General features: G+C 46.1%; 1 protein-coding gene across 1 annotated transcript in view; it reads left to right on the plus strand.

The window, feature by feature from the left end:
• The first annotated feature begins 417 nt into the window (after window positions 1–417).
• The window catches only part of LOC119403329 (ubiquitin-like modifier-activating enzyme 1), a 58,920-nt gene continuing 32,774 nt past the window's right edge, over window positions 418–26,563 (plus strand). The window contains 16 exon segments of the mRNA XM_049418279.1: window positions 418–484; window positions 705–846; window positions 848–874; window positions 1,890–2,024; window positions 2,737–2,766; window positions 2,768–2,844; window positions 6,177–6,267; window positions 7,465–7,597; window positions 12,562–12,630; window positions 12,633–12,658; window positions 14,679–14,825; window positions 16,593–16,763; window positions 18,683–18,741; window positions 23,270–23,375; window positions 24,455–24,535; window positions 25,088–25,240. Coding sequence (XP_049274236.1) covers window positions 420–484; window positions 705–846; window positions 848–874; window positions 1,890–2,024; window positions 2,737–2,766; window positions 2,768–2,844; window positions 6,177–6,267; window positions 7,465–7,597; window positions 12,562–12,630; window positions 12,633–12,658; window positions 14,679–14,825; window positions 16,593–16,763; window positions 18,683–18,741; window positions 23,270–23,375; window positions 24,455–24,535; window positions 25,088–25,240 — 1,512 coding nt within the window. The 5' untranslated portion in view covers window positions 418–419.

Raw genomic sequence — 26,563 nt, forward strand, 5'->3', positions numbered from 1 at the left:
GCTATTCCTTTTGTTTTTGAAAGGATACAAACGGCAAGGCTTATCAGGCCAACGTAGCAACACCGAAACTCATCCCGTAAAACAGCCTATACTGTCTAAACCTTATGTTTACTTTTGTGAGCCTTTCTGTGACACAGTCATTAGCTTGCGTGCTTTGACGTCGCACGCAAGTGTTTATTTTTCGCATGCTTATTACCTATTTCTTCGTATTATAGGCTGTGAATGTGAGCTGCCTAAACCGTGGAAAGTAGTCTGAAGCTCCCTATACGCAGTGCCCTCTTTGGGCCTGCTATTTATTTCGAATAAAGAAATAAAAAATTTAATTCCTAATGGTTTAAAGATTTGTGCAGAAGCGAGTGCAGTCGAGACCTTACCGCTAGGTTCTTCTAATGGCACTTTGTCTGTTTGTGCAGGGAGGCATGGATCAGCATGGCCCCTCACAAGACCAGCCCAGCATTGACGAGGGCCTGTACTCCAGGCAGCTGTGAGTGCACGCTTTCTGAGCGTACCAGTCGGTAATCCTTACTCAAGTGCAACCACGTAACTGGCTCTTGTTACTGATAGGCCAAAACGAAGCCCTAGTATTTTCTGCGCTGCGTGAAATTGGTGGAATAGTGCGGCGGAGAAGCCTTACTTCGTAAGGCAAGTGTTTCACCTCAGAGAAATCAATGTCTGCAGTACAAGGTGATGGCCTTCTTTCGCAGCTACGTGCTGGGGCATGACGCCATGCAGCGTATGGCTCGATCTGACGTGCTCATATGCGGGATGCGCGGCCTGGGAGTCGAGATTGCCAAGAACATAATCCTCAGCGGAGTCAAGTCGGTCACCGTCCACGACCAGGGAGTACTGCACCCTGGCTGATCTGTCTGCGCAGGTTTGGACCCTCCCTCTCTAATTCCTTTGTGGTGTCTTCCGTGCTATAGGAAAAAAAAGATAACACAAGCATGAAGAATGGCGACATTTCAATCAAGTAAGAAAGGTCAGGTTGCGGACTCCACTATGTGGTAGTTCCAGAGACGACACGCTTACACACTTCTCGCCCCATTGGCTGATAACAAAGGTTGCAAAGATCTCCCTAGCGTGCCTATCACCATAGCGCTTCCCCAGGACGGGGGCATCCTTACTAGATAGGGAAGTCCGCTACGCAACGTCACTTACTTGATTGAAATGCAACCTAATCTTTGTTCGTATTTGTTTTATCGTTCTTTTTTTTTCCTGCGTATACATTATTGGTTTCTTCCAATAAGTAATCAGTTGGCAGTCAGCGCTCGTCCTTGTATTTTCTTTTCTTGGTAATCTGTTTACCCTCTTCTTTCCTCCTCCGAGACATGTACCAACTAGCCCGCCTTTCGCCACTTGTTCAGTTCAGTTCGGTGCAACGAGGGCATGTACGAATGTGCAGCCAGAGACCTCTGGTGCTGAATATGTTTGGCTTATCGCAATATGAAAAACAGCTAAAGATATGAGCTAAAAAGGCAGAGGTGATCGCCTCAGAATACGGGCCCTAGTTGAAGTCTGCAAGTAGTCCCATGTCTGCTTTGCATCATCCGGTATGAAAAATTTTTGCACCCCATGTGGCTGAAGCCAACGTTTTGACAAGCGGTCCTGTCTTCTCGAAGACAGCAACTGTCTTTAAGAAGACAAGACCGCTTGTCGAAGCGTTGGCTACAACAGCACCCCGTCTTCAAGACTTTTCTAGAACTTCAAGCGTCCATCTTTCCCTGATCTTCGGAGTTATTAGGATTTTCACTTCACTCGGTAGACATACAGCATTAGTAAGTCCTGTTCTGCAATGGCACTGGCGGCCATCTAGCCTAACCTTTCCTGTTTGGTTTAATAGTTTTGAGGCTGGAACTTGCCCTTCAACTCAATTTTCTCTGTGTATGCAGTTCTACCTCAACGAGGATTGCCTTGGCAAGAACCGCGCCAAGGCGTGCATGGATTCGCTGGCCGAGCTCAACAGCTATGTCGCGGTGACGGCCCACACGGAGCCCTTGTCCAACGAGTTCCTGAAACGTTTTCGGGTGAGTTTAGCATTAATTGTTGTTAGCATTAAACGTTAGAAAGCGTCAGACGTGTTCTTTCGCCTGGAACTAGCTCTTTTTAACTGCATTTCTAGACCATAGTCAAACCCAATTACAAAGGTACCGGTATGAACAATATATGAGGTGCAAAAATTACCACCCATTGTATTGTGGCCTTTGAACGGCACCACTGGTGCTGTAAAGCACTATGACAAGGGGGTAAGATGATGTGTCTGTTCGTCAGCGCGCGTCATGACCTTGAGCACTCCCTTTTTTTGTTTTTGGAACGCGCGCCTCACTTTCACTGTGATCGCGAGCGCGGGTACGTGGTGGCACCCCGCGGCGACCGCAGTAGCTATTCAGCTCGCGATGTTCAAATCAGCCAGTGGCCGTTGACCTTGGGTACGTAGTGTGGTCATTTGGGTTTATGGCATCATATGTCGAGAGAACAGGGCGCGATTTCTAGCCGACATTGAGAATTAATTGTAAATTGCAGGCTGCGTGCCGCGGTATGATGTTTGGCTCACGTGTTCTCAGGAGCCTCAACTACCGACAGGCAGTGTCTTATGGCCGCGCTGAAAAAGTGTTGCAGGGCCCTTTCAAGTTAGCAGGACAGTGTCATTTTCGGCGTCTGTGTGGAGGAGGTATTAGAGTTCGGAAAGAACACCCAGCACCCAGAAGTTTAAATATGGAAACCTCCATCTTGTCACAGGTGGTGGTGCTGACCGACACTCCCCTCAATGGAGCAGATGTCCATCTCGGCCTTCACGCACGCCAACAACATCGCCCTCGTCGTGGCCGACACGCGCGGCCTCTGTGGGTGCGTAGTATGACCGCCTCTCCTCTTTACACTTGCGCCACTTGAGTGGGCACTGCGCTGCTGCCCATTAACTCTTAGGCTACCGTAAGGAAAGAAGAAAAATGTGCCAAAATTATCGAAAAACATATTGCACTCAATTCGTGGAGTTGTTCTTTCTGAGTAATACAGAACCATTGTTTCAATTCAATGGGGTTCCTCTATTTTACTAATCTCATAAAAATGCTATCTCGAAGGTGGCTTCCCTGAATGGAAGTGGAATGAAAAAAATTCACAGCATATCCACGGGTGAATGATGAAGAGCTTGGGCGATGCTCCTGAAGCAATCATGGTTACACCGTGAAATCATCAGTGGTTTCGCCCAGCAGTAATCAAAGCGATAGCCCAGTACATCATCAAAGACGTGACAAACACTCTATATATTTATACAAGAAATTTTATTATCGTAAGTGGTAGCTAGACGTGGCTTCCGTTCCCCCTTCATTATAACGGCTTTATGGTCGGTGAAGTGACGGATCGGTGATGGGTCGTAGTGGGATGTTTGAAAAGACGAAGTAGTGGGCAGTTTGCAAAGGATCGGTGATGGGTCGTAGTATACTGCCGGTTACGCCTTACGCCGGACAAGGTTAGACTGAGAGGAGCTTCGCCCCTAAAACTACAATAAAATGAAAGCCGAGACAAAAATGGCCCAAGATGGAAACTGTGGTCATCTAGCGTCAAGAAACACAAGTATGACGAGTGTAGGCGTCATTGGTTCCGTGTGGGAGCAATTTTTGCTGACGAGGAATGTAGTCGCCATCGGTCATTTTGTTACAAAATCTCGCGCCGACTACACTTGTCAACACTAGCGAAAGTTAAGGCTCTTTCTTAGTGTACGGGCGCTGAGCGACATTCTTGTTTGTCTTCCAAGCACTTCCGGTCGAGCACTTACTTCCGGTTTTCCGAACATTCAAAAAAGTCATAGTTTCGCCTTAACGGCGAAGCACTCAATGCAATAGCAATAAAGTGGAATGTAACGCGAAGAACAGAAAGCAGCTCGAAATTGCCAGCGCGTCTCTCCAGCCCAAAGGACGCACGAAAAGAACGCACACAGGACGAGCGCGAACTATCATGCGTCACAGCTAGACACTGGAAGCGCACTGCTCAAACATAAAGCAGGACGCACGAAACGAACAAACAGGTACACACAGGACGAGCGCGAACTAACTGTCCCAGTTGTTACTTATTTCTATTTGAATAGCGCGCTCCTTTCGCAAACGCAGCCGCTGCAGCGAGCGATGCGACCTTCGTAAGCTCTGTGACTTTAGCGCGGACATCGCGAGGGAAGCACAAGACATACAACACCCCTAAACACACCTAAACCAACACACCTAAAACAAGGGTCATTTAACTATCACAGTAATTAATGAAAGTTTATTTATTGTGTTTGTTAAAATGGCAGATGGTTTTCTTATTAGCAGCTGCGATCGTTGCGGCTCCTGGCGGAGCATATCTCAACTACGCGCTTCTTTCTACGTGGCCTCTGAGATCCGCTTCAGCAGTGCGACAAACCAGAAAGTTCACACAAGGATTACATCAGGGAACACGAACGCCGGCGTGCCGCTACCAGCCACATAAGCCAAGAATTAGGGTCACATTTCTGTCTTCTAACGCGATACCGTTGAAGAGCTCGTTTCACAGAAATGCCGGTGTCGGCGTCGTTGGATGTGAGCAAAAAATCAGCGTGGTCCGTGAGCTAAATTTCAAGGGGAACGTAAATAAATATATAATAAAAATTTTCGGTTCGAGTGGGACCGGGGATACGAACATGCGACCATTCGCTCCGTGGCGCGATGTGTTTAAACACTCGGCCACCAGGCATACATCATGTAGCATATACCGTTTACCGTTGGTGGTACCCACGTCTCGGAGGTGCTTCAGCGTGGCAGAGACTTGACTAAGGGCACACGGGTGCGCATGGGGTTATCTGCGCTTAGCGATGGCGTACTTTGCGACAACACATGGCGCTGCATGCATGGATACAGGAGCCGGAGGGCGTCCGCACTTCGGCTTTACTTGTGGTATGATTTAGGTGTCCACCGAGAAGCGAAGCGAGGCTAGCGATTGGGTAGGAGAGACGAACACGTTCGAATTACGCTATTGCGTTATGCTGTTGAAAGCGAAGCTCAAGCGTCCTCCCAGTTTATTTTGTTTTTCTTTTTTTATTGTTTCACCATTACTTCGTGAATGCTTGTTGCTGCTATCTTTCTGAGTACAGTGCTCACAGATTTAAAGGCGACATCAAAACTCAAGTTACTTGAGATAACCGAATCACGTCCCCACGAATATGGCCGCTAAAAGTGATGTTGACTCTGATATCAGGCTTGCATTCGAAATTATGCCGATACAAAACAAGCTGAAAATGATGGAAACGAACGCATCGCTGTTACATTGCCTGAAACTGCCGTGTTTTAATCGGTGAGCGTTGTACACAAGCCCGGTTACTAGGTATGGGCAAATGAGCACTGGGCCTATTCGTGCGCAGTCCCTATTAACTGCTCCTCTGTCTTATACGAGGTTCTTATGACGACATTTGTCTGATCATGCAACTGGTTGTGGGCAGGGACGGACAAGCAAAATGGGACGTAATCAAATACGTTGGCAACACTACCTGCTGATTGTGATAACGTCACAAAAAAATCTCAAAAAATTGTCAAACCATCAAAGACTTGAAAAAAGTGGCGCGAAGTGTCCACATTGAGGGCAGTTGAGGCACTTCATTGAATGTGCCGATATTTTTCCTCTTGGAGTGAAGTGATCTCGCCACTTTCGGAGCACATTACTCGCACTGTGATGTTTGTAGCTTACGTTATGCTACGTCAATGCGTGCTAGAGAACCCCAGGTCGTTGACGTTGTCCGCAATTTTTCATTACGGTATCTCCCATAGACTGAGTGCCTTTAAGACGTTAAGAACTGCTTTGTGCTCACGCCGCACGCCCTTCCCACACAAGGTGAATGTCCTTCAGCTCATGTGTCATTCTACGCTCACTTTGAGCAGCTAATGAGAGACGGGCGGAACGCCATACGACCTGGAACCGGAGGCCATGCTACCCGAGCTTGAAGTGACCCGAAACTCCGCGAACTAGCAAAGCACGAACCCTGAAAAAGTGCATAGTTATGATTCGTTTGTACTGTCAACCAAGCTTTTGGGGAGTGGCGGGGCTAGCTTGCCTGGAAGGTGTTCGACGTTTGTCGCATGCAAAACGTTTCGTACACATTTGTCATAATGTCTGTTGTCTATATACAGCTTAAGAACGTTGCCGTTCTTCACGTCTTTGTCTCTTTCATGTTACAGGCAGATATTCTGCGACTTTGGTGAGAATTTTCGCGTGCTCGACACCAACGGCGAGCGGCCCATCTCCGTCTTGCTCGCCTCCATCAGCAAGGTGCGTGGCATGACTTCGAGAAAAGCTATTTGATCTCTCTTGTCTGCAAAGTCTGACACGTTTTTACTTTCATATAGCAAATTGTATCACAGTTAGTGCATAGTAAGATGTACACGTTTACGATTAATCTATTATTGTGTCAGAGGATGTGCCATTATACCAAAATTGAAATTAAGTAATGTTATATTGCAGTTATCGTGGCGTAATGTGACGCAAGATAAGTGAGTTAACTTAAAATAATTGGTACTTCTAGCCTAAGCTGGAGCTATGGGTGTGTTTAGATTACCTCAGTGTTGCTTTCGGAAGTCGCTACTGTTTTAACTTAATAGCATTAAAGAGCCCGTGTCGCAGAAATTCTAATGTCGCTGTCGGTGTCATTGCCTGTGAGCCGAAAATCATCATTGTCCGTGACCGAAAAACCTCCATTGATGCAAATGATAGAAAATGACGTACCCGACGTGGAATCGAACTCAGGCCTTCGGCGTGGCAAGCAGCTTGTTCTACCACAGAGCCACGCCAATGCTTTGAACTGCGCTGAAAGTAAATTTCATGCGTCACAAACATACCCGTCCTGTGTACCAGGCGTCCCAGTACAAGAAGTTATCTCGCAGTAAAACGTGGTACGAGCGTACGTTGCCATCGGGCGTTAGACCATGTGAATCGCATAAAGAGTTCGTGGTTTAAAGCCGGCCACGCATTACAGAAGGCACACACATTACTGCCCGTATTCTCTTATGAGCACGTAGTGGCTGAATCGCAATTTCGAGAAAGTATCACGCGTGATTGCTGCTGGTTTAAAGCATGCCACCCATTGCAAAGGACCCACGCATTAGTGCGCGCATTCTCTTGCACGCAGTGGGCACACCGTTTTCATAAAGGTGCTGTTAAAGAGGGCGGAAACCTTTACCTTTACTATAGGTATGTCGTGTGTGCTTTTGTGTGGCTGGCTGGGCGACTGAACATAATGACAAGCGAAACAGAGCGCGATGAGGATGAGGCCGGGTATCGCTATCGCGTTCAACTCTTGAAGGCGAGGCTTAAGCGTAGCCCAATGTTTTGTGTAAGGAAGTTCAGAATTCCAAGTGCGCACAATATTTATGCGAGACATTTGCCGTATGGAACTCTGGGCTCATATTTCAATTGTGAAGGGATACATAAATAGTTTCTTTTTTTTCCCTGACTTCGTCCGTCCCACAGGACAAAGAGGCCGTCGTGACGTGTTTGGACGAAGTGCGGCACGGTCTGGAAGATGGAGACTTCGTCGCTTTCTCGGAAGTCGACGGCATGACCGAGATCAACGAGTGCCTGCCCATGAGAGTCAAAGTCCTTGGTAAGTAGCGCTTATTCTTAAGAATTGTTCAAAGGAGTAACACGGCAACGGTGCCGAAAACACGGAAGAAGCTATGGGCGCTCGAAAAACGGCAACCCATTTATCAGCACCTAATTTTGCGTCCGTAATTCATGAGACGGGTCATTGTCATCGCAGTCGACGTTCATGTCATGCCAACGTAACAGTTGTTTGGTTGTCATTAGACCGTGCCCTGGAAAACAGTATTAAGCGGGGTTTGCGCTTTGACCTATTCCCATTAAACGCTAACTGCTACAAAGTTTTCGTTCCCCACCACCTAGCCATCACGTGCAAAGCCTCGTCTCAAATGGCCTAGTAATGAATGAAGGAAGGGGAATCTTAAGGGCTCGTTTTTTTTTTTTTCCTAGACGCAACCATTAATTAGAACTAAGAGACAAGAAAGCCAAGGAAAGTATAGGGCATGTTATTTGAAGTAATTATTAAGTGTGAAGAAAGTAAAGTGGACGAAGAGATAATTTGCCGCCGGCAGGAACTGAACCTGCGACCTTCGGGTAACGTGTCCGATGCTCTACCATTAAGCTACGGCGGCGGTCATCCTCCCGCCCACTATTTGGGGTATACATGTGCACATACGAGGGGCGTTCAATAAAGGTTTCCCCTGACCCACTTCCTGTGGACGGAGAGCAACGAAACTTTGCAGATTTATTAGTCCTTTTCTACATAGGTGACACCCCGGGACACACACTTCTCCCATCTTTTTATGCAACTATAAACACCTCACTTGTAGAAGTCGACAGGTTGCTCCAAAAGCCATGTTGTAACTTCAGAAATCAGAATCTCATCATCTGGAAAATGCTTGCCCTTCAAATATGACTTCAATGTTGGAACGAGGTGGAAGTCCGACGGTGTGAGGTCGGATGAATAAGGGGAATGCGGTAGAATTTCAAAGCCGCAGGAGCGTGCTTCCGTCTGGGCAACATGTGAGTTGTGAACTGGGGTATGGTCTCGCAGAAGGCGGACGCCTTTGGTGAGCATGCCACGTCTCTTGTTTTTGATGGTCTCTCGCAATTTCTGCAGCAGTGAAGCATAGTTTGCCCCAGTAATCGTGGCACCCTTTGCTAGGAAATCCATCAAGACTACTCCGTGCTGGTCCCAAAAGACTGTGAGCATGACCTTGCCCGTCGACGGCTGGGTGCATGCTTTCTTTGGAGGCGGCGAGTCCAAGTGCTTCCATTGCATCGACTGGACTTTAGTCTCCGGATCATAGTGATGGACCCAGCATTCATCCTGTGTAATCAGTCTGTTGAAAAAGTCCTGCTGGTTTCCATGGCACATGGTCAAAAGAGCCTGGGAGCATTCGACTCGTACCTGCTTTTGGAAAGGTGCGAGCAGCCGGCGAACCCAGCGATCGGATACCTTACGCATATGAAGATGGTCCTGAATGATTTTTTCCATGGAGCCCACGCTAATCTTGACATGTTGGGCTAGGTCTCGAACGCTAATGCGGCGATTTTCCAAAATGGCGGCATTCACTTGCTGGATGGTGTGTTCATTGACAGCGTAGTGGGGTCGCCCTGCAATCGGAGCCGCTTCCACGGAAATCAGACCATATTTGAATTGACGATGCCAGTTATTCACTACATCATATGATGGGGAATCCTCCCCATAAACCTCTTTTATCTCATCGAACGTCTCCCTTGGAGTGCGGCCTTTCAAGTACGGGAACTTGACTCCTGCTCTGTATTCCACTGCATCCATTATCACACCTCACACCACTTCAGCACCTCCAAAAGAAAGACCGTTATTAGTTTAGAGTTGCAAATTGGCACGTGACCTACAGTGACTTACGTCATTACACATGCGCAGTTTCAGCATCCTGCAATAAATGGCAGTTAGTCAGGGGAAATCTTTATTGAACGCCCCTCGTAAACCTGGGAGTGTTAGCGTCGCTAAAGAAGCCATGACGGCGACTGCAGAACATAACTTTTGGTCATCCTTTTGAGCATTGTTGGTGAGCTGCTAGTTCGTAAAGAGATCACGTGCTTTGTGACACCAGCAGGCAGAAAAAGTCTTCCACACTCGCCGTGATTGCTACTAGCGGCGCTGACTAACACTCCTAGGTTTAAGTGCACATATATACCCTATAACGTGGACGGGAGCATAGCCACCGCCGTAGCTCGGTGGTAGAGCATCAGACGCGTTATTCGTAGGTCGTAGGTTCGGTCTCTCCCGGCGGCAAGTGATCTTTTCGTCCACTTCACTTTCTTCACATTTACATCATAACTACTACAAATAACATCCCCTATATTTTCCTTGGCTTTCTTGTCGTTAGTTCCTATAATGTACGGCCTAGTAATCAAATATAAGACGTAGTCTCACATGGCCCAGTAATCACGTGTAAGGCATAGTCTCGCATAGCCTAGCCACGACACATGTAAGGCCTAGTCATCACACGTAAGGCCTAGTCTGGTCACTTGTAAAGGCCAAGTCTCACATGGAGGATCTCAAAAGATCCTCCGTGCAAATTTGGCGCTTCAAACACGAGTGGAAGCCTCTCGGAAAGTTCGCGAGAACAGCCGCTTTTTATACGGAAAAAGAAACGCTCCCAGTACCACTTAACGGTAGTGACGCATGACTAGGGCATGCCTTGCAACGCGCGGCTTCTCTGCTTCATCTCATATCAGTGATTAGGGGACGCGGTTTACAGGGACCTACATCAAAGCAACAAGTTCCGGTTGCATGTGTCCTCTGCTTTTCTGCTGTCTGACGGCTAGTATCAAGAGAACTACCATTACCAGCTGCGGCACCATGATTGCTTCAGTGGCGTACACTTGTGTCTCTCAATGAATTCAGTCAAACTGAAATTGCATTGCAATCGACCTTTAATCGCAGGAAGTCAACGTTTGAGGGAAGTCACCCTTCTTGGCTTCTAGATAAGCCCTAGTGTCACCCGAAACCGTAACAGCAGGCAAGCTATCATTGTTTCGGCTCAAACTCCAGTAATCCTTTGAGTTGCCCATAACATTTATGTTCAAACACAATGAGTCTCGCACTAATGGCCTCAACTAGAAAATGCGATGTGCGCACAACATTGGAAGACACTCCGGTAACATAATGCCACCTTTTTTAGTGCTGCGAATTTTCGGCACTGTCCTGCTTTTGTTCTGTTTTATTCGTGCTACTGCTAGTTCCGCAAATAAATGAACGCTGAGCAATAACATTGCGCGCATTCGCTCTCAGAAAAAAATTACAGCATATCCATGGGTGAATGATGAAGAGCTTGGGCGAAGTTCCTGAAGCAATAATGGTTACACCGTGAAATGTTCAGTGTGGTTTCGCCCAGCAGTAATCAAAGCGATACGCCGCTTTTATTACTCCACGCCATCTAGCGTGGAGGGTGCCGCTGCTTTTTTCTCTTTTTTTCTTTTTTTTCACACATATTGCATACATCTCTATGGGGCAGCGCCATCTAGTATATCGTCACCCAACTGCAGTTTGCATGCATCTCTATGGGATAGCGCCATCTATTGAATGATACGGGAGACGCGACGGCGGGGGAACGCCGGATGGAGCGACGACCGACCACGTGATGCTATACGGAGCTTCGCCCCTTAAAAACTGTGTCGTAATTACACCTCGTCACTTAAAGGGGCCCTGAAACGGTTTTTTGAAGTTTTGTCAGCGTTTAGGCAGGGGCATCCCCAAATCATTCGCAACAGAAATTAAGCGACGCACTGTCTACCAAGGCGGCTACGGAATATATATCTATACCCTCCTCCTCACCACTGCCTTGCTCCCTCCACTCACAGACACCGTGACATCGCCGGCGATCGCAGCGCTCTCATGAGCGCACTCGACGGTTTGAGCTTCGCCGAGCCATGGCCTCAGATATTGTACGCGGACGGGTTGCTCGCAATCTCGGAGGCCCAACAAAGACGAAGCTCGCGGAGTGGTTGATTTCTGCTCCGACAGGTGCCGCCACACTACCAGCAGACCTTATTTTATTTTCCTGTACGGCGACAATCTGCAAAAGCATGCGGACAAACGAAAATAATTCCAGAACGATCACCGATAAGCATAAACCCAGGCAACGTGGTTGTGTCTTCAGGGGTGAAGTTACAGCCACAAAAACGTGGATCGTGGCGTTGAACGGATAGCGAGAGCGCGACGCTCATTGCAGCGACGAGCTGAAGGGATTCCGCTCGCCAGATGCCTCACGAACATTGCACGATGTCGCAGATTTACAAGTCACCAACTGCTAGAAATTGCTAGATATGTGGTACACAACACGGCTAGGGCACATCATTTCGTCCAAGAAACCTCGAAATAAACACTGTCGCTCAGCTCACGTCAACACGGAGTACGTTGCAACACAGGCAGACGACGCTCGCTGCCCGCAGGAGGTTCAGTGACGTGTACTGGACATATCCAATCAGATCAACCGCCTGCGTGACGTCGCGCTTCCAATACGACGCGCACTGGAAGTGGGCGGTTTGAAAACGCGTTTGGCTGAGCCGCTGTGATCGGTGGCGATTCGCAGCTTCAAAGCCTTGTAATAAATTACACAGTTTACGCACAGAGCTTAAATCGGTCTGTAAATGATCCTTAGGACTTGCTCTACCGGCTCAATGTGTTCGTACAAAATCGCCAAAAGCGTTTCAGGGTCCCTTTAAGACTTACATTTCTTCATCAAATAATTGTGATAGCCGTGTATTGTGCTGGTGTTTGGTTCATTAAGTTCCTCGTTTGTTGGCACTTTGTTCTGATCGTTAATGCTGTGTGGGAAAGCTTTTGCTTCGTAACTTTAAAATTAATAACATTACAATTCATGTTATGCATTTCCTTGTTTAAGTCGTGAAATCAAAGATCCGATTTACGACGCTGTTTCCTCAATGCCCCATCAGGCATGTTTCTTTTTTAATAAACGAGCATTGCTGACTTTTATTATTGTTCTGATCATTATTTTCTTCTTTGCGTTTATTTAGGGCCGTTCACCTTTAGCGTCGGAGACACGACTGGGTTCAAGGACTGTGGACGTGGTGGCGTAGCAACGCAGATAAGATGCCGAAAGACATCGAGTTTGTGAGTTTCATCGCACTCTTGACGCTAGCTGATCTGTGTTCTCGCACAACACAGCAGAGTATTCGAGAGTAATCATCTATCCCAAGTTTAACAGCACTGATCTTAGTTTAACCTAGTTGAAACAGTTTTATTATAGCATAAAATGTTCATTTACACGTATGGGTTGCAATACACGTATTTTCAAGATTTTTTATCTCGCAATCTAGTGATTCACTGTACCTGCATTTGTTGTATTGGGTTTTGATATAATTAGTTGAGATTGAAAAATAATTGTTAGTTTTTGCGTATTTTTCCTCTTCTTCTGCTGTCCTTAATGTGGTTATACAGTGAGGCCTGTTCCTGTAAAGCTGAGTCACCGCATTATGAACAGTTTAATTGCGTCACGGAGTCCTGTATATATAAACCGGTGTACGTAAACGTTCGTTATTGCTTTACTGTACGTGGACTTGCTACTACTGCTAAAACAAGAAAATGTACACAAGAGATTTCTCACTTACCGCCAAGGAAATTCCTTTATTGTGGCAAAAAGCTGCGCGCGCTAGGCAGTACCTTTTTGCAGAATTTGCACTCGGTCTTGTGGATATTATTATGAGTGGCGGTTGTACGGACACCATGAAGGCCGTTTGTTTCAATGTCTACACTGCACGACCATTGCCAGAACTTCATCCCGAGGAACCTTATGAGGCAGGTATTTGTCTGTGGGCTCCTAAGCATCGTCTACCACGGCTGTATCTACGTGACCAAAAAGTATAGCTGCATTCCTACATTCGATGTTGATGGCGAAACTCCAAAATATATGGCAGTCTAAAAGGTGCTCGGAAAGCTAGAATGGCTCGTAAAAGGAGGTCGCCTCCCCACTAGTTAAAAAATCCATTTCCAATGAGCTGCAACAAAGAATGCGATTGCTGCAAGGTCCCCATGCCACATCACGTGCGGTTATGACTGCACTGACGTCCAGCCCATCAGCAAACCGGCACTGAATGAATGCACAACTTTACTTTCCCCTGGCTAAAGGGAATGGGCAATAGGACAGAGGGTAAGGGGGAGGAACCACTTGAAGTAGGCCACCTCCACCCTCTCAGCCCACCCCAGGATGGCCTCCTGAACGACGGGCCTCGACCTGCGGAAGGCGGCCTCCCACTGCTCCTCACTAGAAATTAGGCGTTTCAGGAAAGGGGAGAGAGTGTGCCTAGCGCAGCGCCACATGATTCGACGAACAGCCCATTAGCAATGGGACGCCCAGCTTGCAAGCCCCAACCCTGAGCCCATTCTACCAGGCAAGCTTGGTGAGCAGGGCACGGCGGATGAGGCAGAGCATCCTCGACTCAGGATATCGCCAACATTGGGCGAAGGTTTTGACCACTCTTCAGGTCGACAAAGCTTATTGCATTCTGCTGGCACATTGTAACGATTGTGCACTTTCCGCTTCAGGGGCCTCGGTAAACTACCGGTCAAAATTTCGGAATGTTTGCCGTATTCGCTGCAGCCCATCCTTACTTTTCAGTGAATTCTATTTTTTTTTTGTGAGTAGACCCCCGTGTTAGTGATAGACCCAGATAGCGTTGCGTAAAAAATAGAGTCTGGGAAGATGACATGCAGGTGTACCATATTTGCAACAGCGCATGCATACAGCACTGCTCAGAGGTAACAACTGGCGTTCGTGTTCTAACGTCGTTCTTCTCTTCTGAAAATTTGACTGAAGTGGCTTTAGTCAGTGGAAGTAACTACCACTGTTGCGTAGTAATATACATCCTGTTTCCCAGATTTTAAAAACTGGATGCTAATTTTGCACTTGTGAAAGCTGCCGACATTGAGCAGCCTCCTTAATGAAACTTTTTGGCCCCATTTTGAAGCTACAAAGCCAGGGTACAGGCCCTACACAACGCTAGCCGAAGCTCGAGTAAAAAAAAATATTTTGCATGGAAGTTGTTTAACCTGGTTTGACAGTACGTGACGAAAGACACTTCAGCAGTCATGCATAATCGATGGCTGAAAGGCTCAACGACTCTGTGTCTTTCAGAAATCCTTGAAGGAGTCCCTAGTGTCTCCCGTGTTCCTGTCGTCAAGCTACGCCGACCCGGATCGCCCGACCCTGCTGCACGTCGGATTCCAAGCCCTGCATGCTTTCCAAAAGAAACATTCGCGTCTACCGCGCCCTTGGAACAAGGTACGTGACTTTTATGCAGTAAAACCTCGCTAATACAACTCAACATACTAACGATTTACTGAGTCTCCGCAGAGCCTTGACTCATTCTGTCGCTTCGCAGAGCTTAATGCGGAAGTTAAACTCGACGAAACGAACTAGAAAAAAAATTTATCATTAGATCCATCTTTTTGTTATATGCAGTTTATTATTCTAATAAATACAGGCATAGATCATGCAGAAGACAAGACAAAATACGACTGTGCCAAACCTGGCCGCAATACTTCCAGACATTTAAAGGAAAGAGAAATCTCCTTGATTTTATCCTGTGTCTTTTGCTGTAGGATTGTTCTAACACGGCGCTCCGATGAAAGTAAACCAAAGCGTCCTCATGGTCCGGTGAGATTAGCGTGACGTCGCAACACGTTCAACGATAAACTTGATAAACTTTCAAAATCTAGCGCAGTTCCTTTTCTGCTGTCAGCACAAAGCAACACGATCACGCGGAGTTTCCATTGTTTGCCGTTGTTTGCCACCACGACAGTCGTCTTCTTTGAGCGCCGGCGTGCGATTGGACAACGTTTGGCAGAACGACGCCATCGCACTGCCGGAGCACAAATACACCCCCTCATGGCAGCCCGGTCACCCACAAGGCTGCTTATAACTCTACCGCCGTCACTGTGCTGGCTCTTAAATCCTTAGAAGCAGTGTGTTACTTGCCTTGGGGCATCGCGGCCAAACGTCCTTAGGTTTTGCTCAATGTTCGTCCCATATATGGGCCCGTTTCATGGTGGTCTATACGAAGAACCACTTGAAAATAGCCGTGTCCACATCGGTGTACGCAGATGTCCTTAGTCCTGTCCCGTTTTTTTTTTCCTTGTGGCCGACTCCGCTGTGTTGTAGACACTTTCCTTGAGCTTGCTGGGATATTGAATCGGGTAGCATTATCATTCATCTCACCCGTCGTAACCACATTTACAACTGCAAGTTTGTCTTCCAGACAAACTTGCATTTCTGGCCATAGTTCATAGCCAGCCGACACCCCTAAGAAAGAAACGCATGTCACCACACTGAGAAAGAAATAAGCCTAACACAGACGCCCACAAAGCAAAGGACTTTTTACTGAGCAAGCAGGCAGGCTTCTAACTTCGAAGGTCATGGTATGAAATGGCTCGGCTTTCCGCCAAACTGCATTAGCTATTGTAGCGGCGTCTGTATCATCCTTGTGGCATGCAGTTTAGGTATCGCCGCGATCGCGTGCATTCCCCGCATAGCCTACCTCCTATGTTATTTTTTTATTCCTGTAATTACAAACCTGAAGCGCTCTACATACGAATTTTCAGTAATGTTACACTTAAATATAATAAATGGCAAGTGCCGTATAGATTCCTCACATTAAGGTCAAATACCGCGACACCTTGATTATATGGACGACACAAGTTTGTTGGCATCGGTGAGAACAACACTGAATACTCAGAAAAATTCGTAAAATCTAGGGATTCCTTGCATAGAGGTACCGTACACTCAGGTTTAACTGCTTTCACTGGCCGCTTATTAAGCCGTAGCTGCTCGGCCTATGCCTATCGGTTAGTGCTAGCTCACTGCGATAACTTGTCGCGGAGAGGTTGACTGCAATCTTCAATCTCTTGGTGCGGCCGACGCTGAATACAACCAGTTAAGGGACTGCTGTTCCAGTTGAGTAGCCATACCGTTTGACGATTTCCGTTTTCTGGGAGTCTGCTGTATTTGCGCACCCTGAATTTTATTTACCCGTCTTTCCTCTTTGCGCAGGAGGATGCAGCTGAGGTGGTGCACATGGCCAAAGCGAAGAATTCGTCGCTGTCCTCGCCACTGGCGAGCTTGGACGAGGCTGTGCTCACCACGATGGCCTGCGTGTCGGTGGGCTCCCTTTGTCCCATGCAGGCGGCCATAGGAGGCATTGCTGCGCAAGAAATCATGAAGGCAAGGACCGTCACTGCCAAGATTCGTAAATCCTAAACTCCGATACTCGGCAAATTGTAAACAAAGTCTCGTATACCACATAGCATAGGGCAGCGTGCCAATTCTGGTTGGTGGGCACCACATACTCATGTCACGAAACAATGATTTCAGTTTCGACATCAATTTACAGTAAAATCTCGGTGATACGATCACGGCTCGTACGAATTTCGGGGCGATACGAATTTTGCTGCGGTCCCGGCTAAGGCGCATTAGCCTGCAATGTATTGGAGTACGGATGTTGCGAACCGATTTTCACCCCGCACGTTTGATACGAACGTACGCTAGCGCACAGGTACGAACAGGTGCTGCCCGCGCTGTCGGGGAAGCCACGGCAGTCCCGCTCGGGCGCGTGCATGCCCGCTGCGCTACCATCAGCGGTGCGTCGTTGCCTCAGAGATAGTGCGCGCGAATCTTGGAGGCCTTTATGCGCCTTCGCGTTTAGATTACAGATGACGTTGACGTCGCGTTTTTTTTTTTTTTTTTCCGACGCGTTGACGTGTGCTCTTGTGCTCGAGGCTGCAGCGTGTTTGCACTGTGTTAACACGTGCCTGCCACGTCGATGCAAGACATGCCCACGCAATCGGACGTTCTATGAAACAAGACAAACTTGGGCTGCGGGTCCGTCATGAAGTCCCATGAAAGGTGAACGAAGACCCCAGAAGACGAAACGGACGGTCTTGGCGAAGGAGCTAGGCCTCGCAACACACGCGCACACCTGCCAACTCTCCGATTTGCACGGGAGACTCCCAAAGTGTGAGCAAACCTCTCGATTGTGCGGGCATGGCCGTAAATCTCCCGAAATGTACTCCCAACACCACCGCGATAAGAAAATAACAGCATAAAAGGACAGCGATTCTAAAGTATTCTTTCCTTCATCTATCGCGTGCAAAGCTATTCTTAAGTGACTTTCGCCGCAGTGCTTTGGTGTCATGCAAAAAAAAGCGTAGTAAGATTAGGAAGGGGCTACTAGAGGTCATGGGGCACAACACATCTGGTTCATTAATAACGCACGCGCGCATGCACCGTATATCTACGAGTACAAGTATGATCATTGACGTCTAAAAACTTTACTGGCAATCATTCATAGCTGTTCATGACGTCGCTGCGGCCCTGAGAGACAGTGAATCAAAACGTACGCCAACTTTCTTTTGTCGCATACTAATTTTCCATGTTTTCTGGTGATACGAATTTCGGATGATACGAATATTTTTGGTCACCCCTTCGGATTCGTGTCACCGAGGTTTTACAGTATTTTAAATTGTTCAGGCGAGAATTATATCAAGCTAATATGCCGGCGAGGGTGCCAAAGTCCAATGCCAGCAACGGGACCCGCGGTTAACAGAGTGGTTTAACACAGTGAAATTCAATCAAAGGTTGAGCACAATAAATAAACGCTATGATTCATCAGTAAAAGGCCAAGCCACGGACGCAAGGACAGCGAACCAGACAACAATTTATCCTTACTGAATCCCTATACTAACGAGCTCAATGTTCTGTTCTTCTAGCTTTATTATTATTATTATTATTATTATTATTATTATTATTATTATTATTATTATTATTATTATTATTATTATTATTATTATTATTATTATATTATTATTCAGCATTACAATTAGTATGCACGAGTAAAACAAATTTTCAACGGGATAAAGAAGGTGAAGTGGTAATTACAAGGTGTTTGTAATTTTTCCGTTTGTGCCCAGTTGGAAAGCGCAATTTTTATCACCTAGTGTAAAAAAATAACATTTTTTTTGCGGCCGACGAAACTTTCTCTAAAAAACAACTTCACGAATGAGCTATGCAAAGTTGACCTATTTTTGCACAAAGAAATAGGGCCAGTTTATTAAGCTGAAGATGTACTTTGTTGTCTCCTACAGACGTTAAAACGTCAGTGCACGGCAGTCTCGTTCCTGCATCTACAGAAGCTAGAAGCATGGTAGTTCAACCAGTATGCGAAGCAGTTAGGAAAGAGATTTGCCTAACCAACACCCGTCTTCAAGCAGCTGTGACTTTTCAAGTTGATCAGTTTTTTTTTTATATCGAGTTAAAGCGCAACCGTTTTCAATGGGTAATTATGCTGTATGAGCGCTTAAATTGAACAAACGTAACGCATAATAAATAATGGCATATGAAAGTCTGAAGCTTCAAGCACAGAGGTTGGTGATGTCCATCTGCACTATGCATTGTACAAACTTCCGTAGGCTCGTGCGAATATACTTTCTTGTCGCGATGCGAAGTTGAAGCAATTGGTAAGTAGTATCTAATAAATTCGAACAAATTTGAGTAGTGTACTAGGATTTGAGTAGTATTATAGGGCTAGTAAGAAGCAGTTAAGTACATTAGATTTCAAAATTTGCCATACCTAACCCGTATGAGCCCTGTATAACACGCCTTTAAACCTAAAAAAAAAATATTATGGTAAGCTGCACATTATTGCTGCCATACCTGAAGGAAGAGGGGAGCTGGGTGGCCTTCCTTATTTCTTTTAATTTGCCTCTTTCTCTCTTTCTTTATCTCTTTTATGTATCTCTTCCATTCTATTTCTTTCTATCTCTCTCTATTTCTCTCTTTCTCAATCTTTTCATTTCTCTTTCTATCTCTATTTATCGCTTCGTCTTTCTTCATTTCTGTGTTTCTTCCTCTCTTTTCTTCGTTTCTCTCTCTCTTTCTCTTTCTTTTTTGCTCTCTGTTTTCTTATCTCTTTCTTGTGTCTCCTTTTCTCGCTTTATTTCCCTCCCTCTCTCTCTCTCTTTTCGCGTGATTCACGTGCACCACTTCGCCGAGCACAGTTTTTGTTTAACGCTCGCACCTGCTGTACTCGGTAGTGGGGCTTGCCCAATTCCTGTGGCGCATATCCTCCTTAGAATTTTCGTTCACGTTGGACAGATTATGCCGGCTTAAACCACTTCGCTGCTAAAAATAATCGGGCTGCAGATAAGACGCAGACATAACCACAAAGCGTGGCTTCGCGCGAGAGCTCATTTTCTTGTGAATAGGGGGCTTCAGGGCGTAGCGGCGCCAGAATACAGTGAAACGATCATTTCAGGTGGGTTACATGCGGTAAAATACGGCTGTTCATTCGTTTCGAATACTTCGAAGTATTGGAAACATTTAAGCCATGTCGAAGCGAATTCGAATACTCTAATCTTCATTCGAATATTCAAAGCGCTTGAATGTTACCGAAGGCCCACATTGCGGAGTAGTTATCACAGTGCTAGAGTTCATCTACTGTATTTTTTATTGTTATATCAATTGTACGAAATTTCGTGGCACAAAAAAAAATGCCATCGTCGGCACCGCTGTAAGGTGCTCTCGATCGATGGTGCATGCGCGGAGAGTGACGCTTCTAGTGACGCTAAAGCCCTAACCACACGCACGCGTTCTAACGCGTCAGCGCGTGGCGTGTAGACTCGGCGTCGCTTCGCGTTCCGCGTCAACACGCCATCGCACCTCCTCGGCTCACATTGACGTTTAACATCCGCGTGCTTGCGCGTTCCAACGCCTACGTGTGGTTAGGGGCTTAAGCGCATTTTAACGAAGGGATATTATGAAGCCAAGTCGATGTTCCATCAACAATACTCTCGGTCGTCTTAGTAGCTCAGCTGCGGCTAGCATCTGCATGCATGTAATCTCCCTTGAAACGTAGTATTATCGCGAAAAAACTACACAGAAAAAATGAAGGACAAAAAGAGCGCCGTTTTAAGCATGAACCAACTAGCCCAGCATCGCGTTCTGCATAATATCCCTTGCTGAAGTGGAAGCTGCTACGCTGGAATAATGTAGGCGCGATCAGTGATAGGGAAGGTGAATGCGATGTCAAATACTTGTTGTCGGTTACAACTTCAGGAAGGCGCATATCATATGAGCCTGCTCCAGTGGTCACGCACTCAAGAATGACGTCATCAGCCAGATGGCCGCTGATTCCTCCGTCCGGCACACAAGCGAGACTATTTGTTCAGTTGCGGAGGCAATCGGCAACCGTGCTTAGGTCGCGTGGGCAGTTGCATCCGAGTACAGACAAGTGCCAATTTCCTTTACGCCCAAAGTGTTCTCAAATGCCACGGGAACACAGTACGACGTATCCCAGATTGGTAGCTGTCATATTTAGGAAGAAAACTTATTACTCCTGTACCTTTACAAAAACGGTAGCAAGAGTAAAAGGTTTGGAGGCCTGACAGAGACTCCTGATCAGCTAAATGTTTTGGCAACAGTGAAGAGCGTATAGGAAGCACAACAGTAAGCACAACTTCTTTTTGCGATATTGCATAACAAATTAAACTACTAACATACTACAATATTAAAGAAGTACTACAACTAAAATGAATTATTTCAGGACACGTGCGACACACCTTCGATATTACGTGCAATGTTATCAACCTAAAAAGAAATTACAAAGCGTCAGTATGATATTTAGTACCAGTTCAACAATAAATTCCACAGGCTTTTAAGTGCTTAAACAACGTGAAATCGTGTGTAAAATGTCAGATGTAACAAGCAGCAAAAGTTAGATACGCATAGATTACAGCTTACTTTAAATATATAAAGGGAAGTGAAAAGAATCAGCTGCCTTCGATTTTATTTTCAATTAAGGAATGCTTGAAAAAAATTTTAGTGACCATATTGCCGTCGGTAGTGCTTAAGAGATTCAGACGGGCCGAGATTTGATAAGGTACATGTTGTTTGCTATTCGCCGCGAGATCGGGCTACAGGTGTCAGCACCGTCGCCGCGCTAGTGTGGATAGACGGTTGTCGGCGCGTATACTAACGCACACAATAGCGCTTTGTTGTGAGCGATTTGACCCGATTTCCGGCAAACAAAATGGGTTGACTGCAGCTTTCTGGTATTATGTGCGCTCTTCATTTTCGAATTAATGCACGAAGCGCGTCGATCGTCACTATTACTTGTGAGAGAAGTGCATTCTGCCAAGGAACGGGTTGCTCGCCTTCGGCAACAGTCGGCGTTTTTGCAATGGATGACATTTTCTTATTGCTGTATTTGTACATGTTTAGCTTGTGTTCCTCCTACTACAAACTGCTGTAGCGCGACTGAATTTATTTACTTCTTGTTCATCTGGATACCCCCCGGCAAAAAGAAACCCGATATTCCTGCACGATGAGTTCAAATAGCACTATGTGCACTGCGTGCTCAAATATTCATCCGCATACCTTATTCAGTTCTCCATCAAATGTAGAACAGTTGATAGGTTTACTGAGGAAATGTACGTGGCTGACAGCACTTTAGCGCTACGGAGGCGTTTAACACGCACATGCTTGTTTTTATTCCAATAACAGTACACAAAGGTAACTGTACAGCACAGAATTTTCTTCGATTGATTGCTTGCACGACAGTAATGGAACAAAGGCCCGGTTATTTCACGGGACCAAAATACATTTTTCATGCGAATAATGTCCGCTGCCTTCCATCAATCTACTGTAACAACGCAACACAAACGCTCAGGTAATGTAAAAAAAAAAAAAGATGTGGCTTCGCGTGAAATTACTACGACATACATGTAAAGTACGCCGTATGGAATAATTTTGACCATCAGGGCTCTTTAACGCGTACCTTAACCTAAGTAAACAGGTGTTTTTGTATACATTTCGCCACAAGTTATAATTGCGCAAGGCAGCTCAGTTTTGCGATTTCCGTGTCATTCCTTTTTCTGTTCTTTTTAGAGGACAATTTAAGTACCGAAGTGTCAGACGTGATTTGACAGAAATATTTCTCTGCAGTGGGACCAGGACCGTACACAACTAAAGCTCGTCGCGTAACCTATAAACGACAGTCCCCAAGTTATACACCTAACCACAGCGCGCAAGTGCATGAGAGCTTTTTTTTTTTTTACCACCGAGTCGCTAAGAGGCTATATTCACACGAGATTTAATACTTCTAATCTTTAGGACAACACCAAGTGCACATTGCAATGCGCTTGGACCACAGAGCGGCACCTACACTGATATGACTCGTGAAGGACGACCACACGCAGCACTCTTGACAAGTGCACTCACTGATCTTAATACAGTACATATACAGCCGATCAAGGCCAAATGCTTCTTCACATCGTGTTAGGCATACGTGCGAGCTGTTAAAGTTGCACTAACGCAACGGATCAAACCGGCCTGCATGACGCACGCGCACATGCAAACACAACGTGGCTAGAGACGACGCATGGAGCAATCCACACTAGGCGCGGTTCAGCCAGAAGCCGCCAGGCGGCGACTCCGCTTAATCTCGCGGCCAATAATTGGCACTTGTCCGCGTAAATCGAATAGCTGGCCATCGTATTGGACATTTATTTTATACTTCAACTTGATTCATACTCGATATGGAATGTTGAATGAGCACTTGCGCCCACCATCGTACACTAGTGCTTCAGTGGACAATGACTACATTGGAATTTTGGACAGAGTTGAGGTTTCCCACGATCTGTGATTGCATTGTTCTTTTTTTTTAATTTACTCAGGCATGCAGTAGCAAAATTCATGCCGATTCAACAGTGGTTCTACTTCGATGCCCTCGAGTGCCTTCCGCAGACGGGCAGCGTCACGGAAAGAAGTGCGAATGCGTTGGTAAGTTCGTGTTTTTTTTTTCTTTCTTTTTCTTTGCATTTACTCAACAGGCTAACGAAACGCTCATCTTCGCCTTAGATCCATCTTTACTCAGCTACAAAGCACACTTATTTCCAACCAATTTCCAGAGAAGGACATGTCTTTTGGCAGAGTATGGTATTGTTTATGAACTTATTTGATGAAGAGTGTCCGCGCAGCTTACTAAAGTTCGGTTATACTGAACACATAATGCAGTTAAAGTGGATGCTTGGGCGTGTTATTACGACGTAGTAAAAAAAAACAACGCAAATGACGGAGCACAAGAAAAATTGAGGGCACAAACAATGGAGCTGTTGTTTGTGTCCTCCTTTTTTTAGGTGCTCCGTCTTTCGCGCTGTTTTTCTTCCACACACGCATAACGATTCGACAATGCGTGGCCATGAATAACGAAGAACGTCTAGCTTGAGATGGTTCAATACCTGGCATGTTACTTTTGGTGTACATGTAACCTACCAAAATAAGATGCAGCACCACCCGAAATGATGAGGGTTAGCAAGGCTCGTGTTCGGGCCGTGTGCAGCCAACGAAGTTTGGGTACTGATGCACATGACCCGTGACAATGTAATTAGGTGCGGTTCAATGAAATTACGACTGATCACAGTCCGTGAATATTGTGGCACGGGCCAGTCTTGAAGAGGTTGTTGTGCACCGCAATCGAATATTGTGTGCAAGTGGCCCCCGCATATTGAGGTACTCTGGGCTTATGTAGCTGAGTCTACAGATTGCCTGTGGAGTTGATGAAGTGCACTTCATAGAGGAAACACAGTTGCACAACTTTGTGAAATGTGTATTGATGCCATAGGGCAAACTAACGAAAAAAAAGTTCACTGCCCATCAAACTTGGGTCACGTGTTGCCCATGAGAATAAGACTTTGTCCAGCTCATTAAGATTTCGTTTTTATGACCAATGAAGATTAGGGAAGAACACACAGCGCAAGATGTGGCACAGGTTGCAAATGTTAGTTAAGGACGTGTAAGGATAGACTAAATAGGGTGGCTCATGCTTTGTGGTGATGCGCTTAGTTTTCATTTTTGCCCAGGCAAAGACACGGTATGCCGCTCAAGCGTGCGTCTTTGGAGCTGACGTGCAGAAGAAACTGGCATCGCAAAAGTACTTTCTGGTGAGTGTGGTGCAACTGTTACCATTTATAGATACGTGTTGCTACTTGTTCACCTTCCTCGTGCAGATGATGAACATTAAGTGTGTGATGCTGTAGCTTAAGGTCTTATATGAGGCTCGTTGGTGCTCTTACATCAGCTACAATTAAATCAATTTTTTGTCATTATTGAGGGGTAAGTGTAACTCAAGCAAGTCCATTCCCACCTTTCTGCAGAGGCTTTCGTATGCAAAAGCGTCGTCCGCAGTAGATCATCATGGCCTTAACGGGCCCCTAAACCACTCCAAGCTCCGTGCTCAGTTTGGTACTCGTGGAAAACTTAAAGCGCAGAAAGACAGACGCAGGACGGAGGAGGTAAATACACACCACAAGTGTGTTTACCTTCTACGTGATGCGCCTGTCTAGTTGCGCTGTTAACTACTCCTTGAATATGCAATACCAACTAGCCCATCTAGCCATCCCGTATTTGAGTGGGTGCAAGTGGACTATCGAATGTTAGACCATACGGCGACAATGATTTTGGTATTGACGGATGATAGGTATATTTAAACACAGGTTGGTGCTGGGGCTATTGGCTGCGAACTGCTCAAAAACTTCACAATGATGGGCCTGGGCACGGACGGCGGCTGCATCTACGTCACGGACATGGACATCATCGAGCGCTCTAACCTGAACCGGCAGTTCCTTTTCCGACCATGGGACGTTGGTGTGAGTATCGATCGGCCGTTCTTATTTTCTAATCGTGCTCGCTTGTCACAGTGCCCACATTGATTTTACCGCACCACTCTGTAAAGTGCTAAAAGCTAGCAGAAGTGTAATTTGGACTGTACGGAAAGCCAAGCTTGCAATAGTGTCTACTCAGAAGCCTCCGTATAGAATATTATGTTTCAAATAATAGAAGCAAAAGCTTAACGAGGGGATCGCGAAAATAGCCATTTTTGGTGCTGAAGTACAATCGAACCTATATCTAACGAATGTTGGTACAACAGATTATCGGTTATTGCCAACTAAATGAGCAGTATGCTTACCAAGCTAGTGTTTCGAATATATATGTGAAGAATTTTTTTAATATACCGAAGTTCTTTTTCTGTAAGACACAAGTTCTTTCTTACAAGGTGTGACTAGAAAAAAAATGACCACCCATACCAGCACACGCCAGGAGTAGCACGTGACTTGGTCACGACGCAGAATGTCTGGCTTATCAGCATAGGCGTACGCATACGGGGGGGGGGGGGGGAGACAAGGGGGGGGCAAAATTTTGCCCCGTACATTGACCCTTATAGTCACCTATGAGGGGCGGGGCGCAAAATCTGCCCCATACATTGACTTAGTAGGGTGGGCGGGGGGGGGGGGGCGTTGCGATGAACCTTTGCCCCCCTCTGATGCGCAAATCTGCGCACGCCTATGCTTATCAATACAGCCTCCGAGATAATGGGAGCCCGTATGATCTCAGAGGTGGGTTGTTACCTTTGTCATTGCGGCAAAGAGTGCATTTATATGTTGTCCTTAGGTGCTGCTTCATGGCTGCTAATGAGAAAATTATAATATTACCGGCTATCTAGCCTTGTGAAGGTTGCTTTGGCGGTGTGTAGAAATTGCTGCGGCAAATAACTTACTCAAAAATAAGAATATGGGTCTTATTCAACTGCCTGTTTCGTTTTCAAACGGGATATAGCATTGACTGATTGCTGAAGAATGTGCGAAGTTTACTTACACGTGATTCTTACGGCTTTCATAATCACTATTCGTACACTCAGTTATTTCTAAATAAAATTTCATTACTGAGACCATAGCTGGTCTTGTCGACTTTCTGTTGTTTTGTTCCTGTATTCACTGGTGAAGAAAAGGGTGACTCCCAGGTCGCCGGCCTTACGATCACGATGTACTATTTAGCCAATATAAAATTATATTGCCATTTATTTACTTGTATGATGGCATTGTAACGGCGATCTCCCTACATATCCCTTGAGTAAGTCTCGTCTGGAGATCAATCTTGTGATTACGCCAAAGACTATCGATAAATTCTCTTTC

The sequence above is a fragment of the Rhipicephalus sanguineus genome, chromosome 8, assembly GCF_013339695.2.
Source record: "Rhipicephalus sanguineus isolate Rsan-2018 chromosome 8, BIME_Rsan_1.4, whole genome shotgun sequence".
NCBI lineage: Eukaryota > Metazoa > Arthropoda > Arachnida > Ixodida > Ixodidae > Rhipicephalus > Rhipicephalus sanguineus.